The 8,399-nt window shown below is 54.1% G+C and overlaps 1 protein-coding gene across 1 annotated transcript in view; it reads right to left on the bottom strand.

Annotated features, from left to right (window-relative positions):
* The window catches only part of TELO2 (telomere maintenance 2), a gene marked incomplete at its 5' end in the record, with an annotated part of 17,413 nt that overhangs the window by 1,742 nt on the left and 7,272 nt on the right, over positions 1-8,399 (bottom strand). Inside the window, 10 exons of the mRNA XM_010136301.1 lie at positions 1,712-1,827; positions 2,460-2,524; positions 2,872-2,971; positions 3,723-3,814; positions 4,512-4,682; positions 5,219-5,290; positions 6,214-6,330; positions 7,225-7,316; positions 7,613-7,698; positions 8,305-8,397. Coding sequence (XP_010134603.1) covers positions 1,712-1,827; positions 2,460-2,524; positions 2,872-2,971; positions 3,723-3,814; positions 4,512-4,682; positions 5,219-5,290; positions 6,214-6,330; positions 7,225-7,316; positions 7,613-7,698; positions 8,305-8,397 — 1,004 coding nt within the window. The remainder of the gene's footprint in view (positions 1-1,711; positions 1,828-2,459; positions 2,525-2,871; positions 2,972-3,722; positions 3,815-4,511; positions 4,683-5,218; positions 5,291-6,213; positions 6,331-7,224; positions 7,317-7,612; positions 7,699-8,304; positions 8,398-8,399) is intronic.

Here is an 8,399-nt window from a genome sequence, read left to right as displayed (position 1 = left end):
GAGCGGCGGGAGCCCTTTCTCACACTGCATTCGTTACAAGAGTTCCAGCCACAGCCCAGAGGCTGAAGGGCAGGAACAGTCATTCCCATGATGAACTACGGCAGTCTGCACCGGCTGGGCCAGAACAACGAACTGGAGCAGCTTTGGCGCTTTTCCTCACCGTGCTTTAGCCAGCGCAGGAGAACGAAGGTGCCTGAAGCTGAAGCCCACAGCCGTGACTTCTCCTGGCCCTTCGGCATGGCAGCAGGCGGCTCCGCGTGCCTGACAACTTGTCACATTTGCCAGCTACAGCAGCACTGCGAATGCATGACTCCTCTGGCAAACGTTGTCTGGAAGAGCCGTGAAGCAACAGCAAGCTGTGGAGCTCAAAACCACAGTTCGGTCAGAGAAGTAGATCTCTAGTGACCGACTGCGCCTGGGGCAGCAGCGAGGAGGAGCCCAGTGCCTCCCTGTGACCGCTGTTCACCACAACCCCACCAGAGAGCAAGGCAGAGCTGCCGCGTTTCAGGAAGCAGCTTGAGAAGCTCTTTTAAACTGTGCTTCAATCGTACCCGAGCAGACGTGAAGCCCCGCTCTGTTCCTCGTGGTTTCTGAGCAGCTCCTACAACTTCCCCTCCTCTGCTACGCAGGCGCCTGGGATCTCCCCCTGCTCTCATCCCCTCCAGGACCTACCAGGCAATTCCCAGGTACAGAGGTGGCCATCACACTACCCACAGGCACGGCCAGATGCTACTAGTGCCGCCGTCCTCCTCCTTCCAAAAATAACTCATTAAAACAGATTACTCAGCGCCTCACGCTGAAAATACATTTCTAACATTCCTGGAAAGGCTTTACAGTGTTAACTGCAGAGACAAGCAGATTCCTCAGAGCGCCCCATGTCATGGGAAAGGCAAGGTTTTCGGCCCCACAAAGCAGCTCTCTTCCTTTCCAAGGGCACTGAGCTCCACAGCCTGCAAGGATCAGGGGCCGGCTGTGTCCATGTCGCTTCCTGCCGGCTCCCTGAGGGAAGCCAGCTCACCAAGAGCGAGAATGGTGAAGGAAACCAACCCCGGGAGTCCCACGAGGCCCACTCAGAACACAGTGTAGGCTTCCAATTTACAGCGCACACAGCATTACTCCAGCACACGGCGATAGCTGACCAGTCTGTGCAGGTCCAGCCTCCCAGAACCCCGGGGCAGAGCCCGTGCTGCTGGACGGAGTGCTGGGGGCAGCAGGCAAGGTCCTCCGCTGCCTTTCAGAGGCTGTTCTTGCCATCAGCAATAGGAAGTCAGGAGGTGGGGCCATGCTCTTCTTCCTCCTCTCTTCTGTGCACATGGTGTAAATGGGCTTTGTATGTCACCGCTGGGCAAAGCCACTGCCTGGGTGTCTCGTGTGCTGTGACAACGCTTCCTGCAGCGTCATGAGGTGGGTGGTTGGACGGTTAGAGAAAAGGGGGCACATAACGCCTATGGGCATTTTTCTGGTCAGCCCGTAAGGTGCCGATAGTCTCCCTCAACGCCACACGCAGCTCTCAGCTCATGCTGTGCCTGCCTCAGGCGCACACCCGCACCCTGGGACCTGCCCTGACCTTGCCAGCAAGCCACGAACACGCTCATCACGTGCAATTCTGGTGCGCAACACGAGGATGTTACTGCTGCCACCACGATCGAGGGGATGCTGCACAAAGCCTGCGCCATGAACCAGGAACACGCCGGTACAGCCCCCGTCTTACCTCCCAGCCAGGACTGAGTCTCCAAGAGCTCTTCTGTCATGTCTTCCAGAAGACACTCCGTAGGGACGCCGAGGAGCAGGGAGCAGATACAGGACAGAAGGCCCTGGCGCACATACCTGTTGGAGGAAGACTGAACCGGTTAGAGCCTGCAGCTTCGTGCCCTACCCTGATTTCTTCACCTCAAGGGTTCTCCAGCTTCAAGCCTTTGTGATTTTGTTTGCCCTATTCCTACAGACTGGGAGCGCAATGATGTCCCCTAGAAAGGCCCTGCCATGCTTGGGGTGCAGAGTCCAGCATCCCTCAGAGGCCTGGACAAGTCTGAGGTCAAACCAGAAATGGAATGTTTACCGCGTTTTGGCTACACATCTGGATTTCTCTCCCGGGCTGAATGCTGGAAGGGAACGTAACGTTTTCTGAGCTCCCCCAATGGACACAGATGAAGCTGTCACGGGGGCGCTGATCGAGAAATGTGTCACACTTCCCACAGGCTGCACCCACACTGCTGTACCTCCACATTAGAAGATGACAGCCAAGTTTGTCTGCAGGTCTGGCAGAGCCTTCATTTCTTATTCTTACAACACTCTGCCGTCAGAACACGAGGCGAGAGAAGAACCGAGTTCCCCGAGTGCACAGAATGCGCTGAGTCCCTGACAGCCTCAGTCAGGTGCTGGTCTTGCAAAGACAAACCATGGCTGGGGACAGGCTCGCAGCGGACCTGCGAGAACGGATGGGTACCACCCCAACTCACGAGTCGGTGTGGAAGCGCAGAGCCCAGACGAACTCCAGCAGTGCCTTTCCCATCACAGGAGCCGCCTGCAAAACAGGATAGTGACAGAAGCACCGGACACCTGCAGCACCAGAGACACAGCGCTGTGAGGAGCAGCCAGGGTCCGTGCACTCTATTTTAGAGAAAAGCAAACGTAGGCAGTAAAGTGAGATGATGTGCCCAACCTCCCGCTGACACTGACCGTTCTTCTAGCAGAAGCAGCAGAAGACAGTTCAGCGGTGTCATGTCTCTTTTCTGACCATTTTTTTCCCAGCCCTTTTCACAACATCTCAGCACGTGCGACTCAAACTTGCCGCCAGCCTGAGGGCAGCAGCCCCAGAAGGCACCCCTGGGCTCCCCGGCCAGCAGCTCCTCCTGCCCTCTGCTCTCTTACCACAGTGTTGACAGCCAAGTACATCAGGATTGCTAACGTGTGGACCAGCCTTCCAAGGACCAAGTGATCTTCCCCCAGGAGATCGAACGTTGTCAAAGGCCTGCCAAGTGCAAGACACACCACACTGTAGCAGCGAGAAAAGGCTGACGGTGCCTCTCTGGGACAGCCCTGGCCTGCAGGGCGAGCTGCCCCTCCCAAGGCTGAACCCCTACGACGACGGGTCATTCCATAGCCATTCCCAGCCTAACACAGGCCACGGCTGTCTGCTCTCCTCTCTGCCCCCACACGCATAAATCCTCTGCTCTCCCAGTGTGTACCATGTAATCCACTGACAGCCGTCACTCAGCGAGACCCGCATGTAAAGGCTAGCACCAGTGCCGTACTGGGGACAAACCAGTAAGGCTGGTATTACAAGAGTCTTGATTCTCAGGGAGCCAGAAACGCAGCCTTAGGCGAGCAATGACTTAGGTGATGGACAGCGAACGCCCTGTGTCCTGTAACGTGGCCACCGGGAGCAGTCCAGGTGACAGGCCCAAACCAGTTACCTTTGCTCAAGGGCTGCAGCCTGAGCTCTGCGCTTCGGCGTGGGTCAGGGCCAGCCAAGACACCTGCTCTGGTACTGCCAGAGCCTCCTGACAGGTTATTCTTCATGATGTATCTTCACTTCTGCAGGGTCCCACACACGCCTGCCCAACGAGGCTTCACAGTCCAAGAGACCACAACCCCTCCTCTCTAAGCTTGGTGCACAATCCAGGCATCCGTGTGGTGCACAGCTCCCGGGGCGAGGAGAACCAGCAGGAAGGGTCACCCTGGCAGCTGCCGTGCCCACACCCCCAGGAGTTCACACTCACCTGTCAAAGTGCTGAATCAATGGAAAAAAGAAGTGCCCAGCCACAGAACTGAACTCATTTGGGCTGGAAGCCGGTTCCACTTGAGACTGACCCTGTCCAAGAGAAAAATAAGTCTAGACACAAGATGCAGCATCCAACTCTTCCACCTCACTGGACACCGTCAAGACTAGGGGTTCCTCGCAGCCATCCCACTGCCAGCCGCTGCCTGCTCATACACCTGTGGCTATCAGGTTCCAGGCCAAGGGGCTCACTCCTCACTTCGGATCCTTGCACTCGTCTGAACATTCAGTACAACGTCGCTCAGTACTGCTACGGTAGATGTAAGAAACACGAGCCTGCAGGTTCTCCGGGATGAACCACGGGGGAGTTTTGGGAACTAGGAAACTGGCAGCGGTTTCTCTCCCTGAGGAACAGGGAGGCTGAGGCTGCCCACTCCAGAGGGCTGTTTGGTGGAGGCGGCTCTGGGATCCGCGAGGTGCAGCCACAGCTCCCTGCAGCGGCCAGACAAGCTCAGAACAAGCAGAGAACACCAACAACTACCCTGCAATGCAAGGGGAGGAGCTCAAGGTTTATTTTCCTCTCCCTGCTGGGAGAGAGCTACAGGAGCTGGTACTCTGCACCGAAAGATTCAGCCAGATACTAGATAAATTTGTATTTGAAGTTACAGTCCTGCCTTTGATTGGGCCCAATTTCACAGGTATTTTACTCTTTCTGGACAGAACTACAGCAGCTCCTGATGTCCCTATTTCTGTGAGATTTGACATTAGTTTGCTTCTGTCCTCGCCTCACCGTAGCAAATCTCCGAGTCTTGCTTTTGACCCTCTCATCAACGATTCTTCTCCAGTCCTTAGAGCTGTCACTTCCAGGAAGGAGCTGGACACAAGGGTTTGGGGCACCAGAATGCTTGGTCTTCCCATGGGATTTGGGACACGACAGTTGCTGAGCTGCCAAAACCAATACCTAGATGAAAAAGAGGGAGGTTCTGTTAAACAGGGGCAATCCCTGTATTAGGGAACAACAACCACAGTTACCTGCACCCGAACTGATAGGAAGAGCGAGGCAGAAAGGCACAACAGGTTTAGAGCAGAATGAAGCCCAGGAAGGTAACTGCCCCCCAGCTGGCTCCGAGGGCCTGGCCAAGCACTTGGTCACTCAGCCTTGGGCAGAACAGCGGCTCCTTCCTCAGACCAGCGAGTGGAAGAGTGTGGGCACAGGCAGATCAGAAAGTGAAGACACACCAGACCAATGACGTTAGGAAACACGGCTTCTCCCCGGCAAATGGCCATCAGGTGTCCTGCATGCTGGGGGGAGGGATCGTGGTGTAACGGGGGCGTAGCAGGGTTACAAATGAGGGGAACGCCAGCACAGATACTAAGGGAAGAGTCCCAGGGCTCTGCCTCCTCCTGTGAGGAGTCAAAGGTAACCCCAGACCATCTCAGGGAAACAGCACTGGGGCACAAAAGACACAAGGCATGTGGGAAGTGAAGAGCACTTACATCGAGAATGTCCATGCGCTGACGGAGGCTGTAGTTCAGAGAGTAGAACTGGGAGGTCAAGTACTTCGCTACCTGTACAGAAAAATCAAGGCACAATAGACACAAACCCAGGCTGGCAACAGCCTTCCCACTAACTCTGACAGCACTCCAGTTCGGGAGAAGTCCTGCTTCCTGTTAGTTAACAGCAAACCTCCAAGAGAAGGGCAGAGACACACTGGTCAAGCAGGAAATTCAAACCAAAGACGTAAATGACAAAGGGGACTTCGCTGCTCTTGTCTCCCTCCTGTGCAGAGGCACCCAAACAGCTGCCACGGCAGCCTGGCACCTCCAAGAAGACCCTACTGCAGCCTTTCAGTGCTTAGGGGGCCAATAAGAAAGACGGGCACAGATTTTGTACCAGGGCCTGTACTGGTAGGACGAGGGTAAAGGTTTCAAACTGGCAGAGGACAGATCTAGACTTCAGAAATTCCTCCCTGTGCGGGTGGTGAGACACCAGCTCAGGCTGACCGGAGAAGCTGTGGATCTGCCACCCGTGGCAGGACTGGTGTAGTGGAAGCTGTCCCTGCCCACGGCAGGGAGGAAGTAGATGATCTTTAAAGGCTCCTTCCTACCCAAACCAGTCTGTGATCTGTGATGACAACCACTCGTCAAGTCTTCCAGAAAAGGCTTTTGTGCCTCAGCTCTGTGTGAAACGACCTCCCGTTCAGTGCATCACGTCCTTATCTAGTTTGCCTTGCGGGGTGTTCTCATACCCGCAGCTCCCCACCAGCTCCTCCAGGCCGGTACAGCTCTGACAGTTCTCTCTCCTGGGGTTTCAGTCTGCCATTGCAGAGTCTCCAGCACACAGCCCGTCTCTGCGTAAATGCTGTCGGACGGGAATTAGCTATTCCAGCGCGCTCCGACAGCTGCCACCACCGAGCTAGAGAAAGACTCCAGCTGCTTCGGTCTCTGCCTGTGTCTCAGCTGGAAAAAGGAAAGCAGTAAGAAGGACTCACGGGTATTGGATCTGTGGTTAAAACAGCTACTTGGGCTCTCTGACGGAGCTCCACAAAGCCTTCAACACAGGTCTTCTCCTCCAGATGCAGTAAGATTTTTGCCAGCTCCACGCTAACCTGCTCAAAATATGAAAAAAGGAATCCAATCCCTGCGGGTGGTCTTTTCCTCACAGGATTTACACGCCATTTCTAATGTTTAACACAGTATGGAATACAGGCAACACGCCCATTGCTTGGGAGGGAGAGAACACCTTAAGCTAAAATGCCATCAGGAAAGATTTCTCAAAGCACTCACCTAACCCCTAGGCCAATTCCTCTGTCCACATTCACTTTGGCTTGTTGGACAAGCGGTGACATGCTGATATAGGAGGACATGTCACTACACCTGATGGGTGGAAGGGTACAATACCACACCCAAAGCCCACCCAGCTCAGAACTGTCTGATGAGCAGCGGCAGACTGCATGTTGTTACCAGACTACACCCCTTCCCTGTCTCAGCTGGCAGAGCCCTGTGTCTCTGCCACCTTCAAGTGTTCACTAACAAGAGGTGGTGACCATCCATCACACTGGTGACCTCGCCCCGAGTTCCTCTCACCTGAGCTTTTCCAGTACAGCTTTTCCTGAGCTTGACCAGTACAATCCAACTACTCCCTCAGGAAGAGGGAGCACCATCAAATAGGGAAAGTCCCTTTGATTTTGTACCCCTTCTTGTCGGGGAACAACAACTACACTCAGTTTAAAACCTTTACTGACAAGCTCTGCTGCAATGGAGCTCATTTGCAGCGCTGGAGCTGCGACATGCCCTACTGTTGCCAGCACCTTCTTCTGCTCCTTTGTTCCTTTGTGCTCTGTGGCCTCACCTCCAAAGCAACTATTTTCTTCTATTTCCCGTCCCAAGCGAAGAGCTTTAAATGCAGGTGCGCATCAGCCTGGCCTGCGGCTCTGCTGGCCTGGTCAGTCACCTCACTAAGGCACAGGATAATCCTGGTAACGTAGCTCATACTACTTCACCTCTCTTGTTGCTGCTGGATGCTTTCGAATCAAGCTTTCAAGAGCCTTGACTGTAGCTTCCCATTTGTCCACATCTTCAGATCCTGTCAGGACTGAAGGTAACCAGGAGAGAAACAAGAGCTATTAACAGAATAACTGTGCTTTGGTACATACCCCCCACTTTCTTCTGCCAATAGTTTGCCCTGTTACAGGCAGATATCACTGACCCAGCACAGGAATAGTATTAGGAACTCGGCTGGAATTACTCAGAAGTACAGTTACCCCTGAGCCCAAATTACTGAAGTCCTACAGCTTCTTCAAATTAGCTCAGAAGAAAAGAAACCTACACAGAGACCACTCTGCCACTACCAGTAAGAAACGGGTAGAGACCCAGCCCAAGATCTCCTACCTTCAATACAATCTCGGATATACACGGGAGCCTTAGTCTTTAGTTCTTGATCCTCTGACATGTCGTAAGGGGCAAGGTCATCATCGCTGTAAAAGAAACAAAGGCAGGAGTTAGTCTGTGGGGTGTAGGTGGTCTTCCTTTCCCCAGCGATCCACACGAATGGGAAAGAACCAGCTCACACGTGGTCGTAACACGGTCTCTCCTGATTGCCCAGCAGCGCTGGTGCAGCCCAGCCTCGAAAGGCTCATCAGGAACTTCTGTCAGTTCCTCCGAAGCTCACTGGCAGAGTGGTTCTGTGACCAGACCTGGAACTGCGTCTCCTCGTCAAGTGCAGAAGGAACCAGGAGACGCACAGATACGAAACCGACTCTTGAGATTTCTTTATAGATTGGTAAAGTGACAGAATAAGGCAGGTCTGATCCTGAAATGGATAGACACATCCAGAACTCCAGGAAACGGGTCTCAGTCAGACGGAACGCATGCAACGGTTGTACAAGCTTTGCTCAGGTTAGTGACGAACATCCCTCGGTGCAATTTCCTACACAAAGTCCTGCTCTGCCGCGTAACACTCAGTTGAACGAGGTCAGAAGGATTTGCCAAGAAAGGCAGGTACCGATAGCTCCCTTCTCCCCACATCTGCTCTTAAGAGCCTGCTGTTATTTTCCAGGTCCCACCAGTTTCTTGCCACATACCTGTCAAGCTCAGCATCCGACTCCTCATCTGCCATCGCAGGGGCTGCTGTGTGCGATTTCTCGTTGCTCTCTGGTACCAACGGCAGCGCAGCATC

Source organism: Buceros rhinoceros, unplaced genomic scaffold (assembly GCF_000710305.1).
Source record: "Buceros rhinoceros silvestris isolate BGI_N320 unplaced genomic scaffold, ASM71030v1 scaffold6695, whole genome shotgun sequence".
NCBI classification, from domain to species: domain Eukaryota; kingdom Metazoa; phylum Chordata; class Aves; order Bucerotiformes; family Bucerotidae; genus Buceros; species Buceros rhinoceros.
Note: the sequence above shows the minus strand (reverse complement) of the source record. Positions and strands in the feature narration are given on the sequence as shown.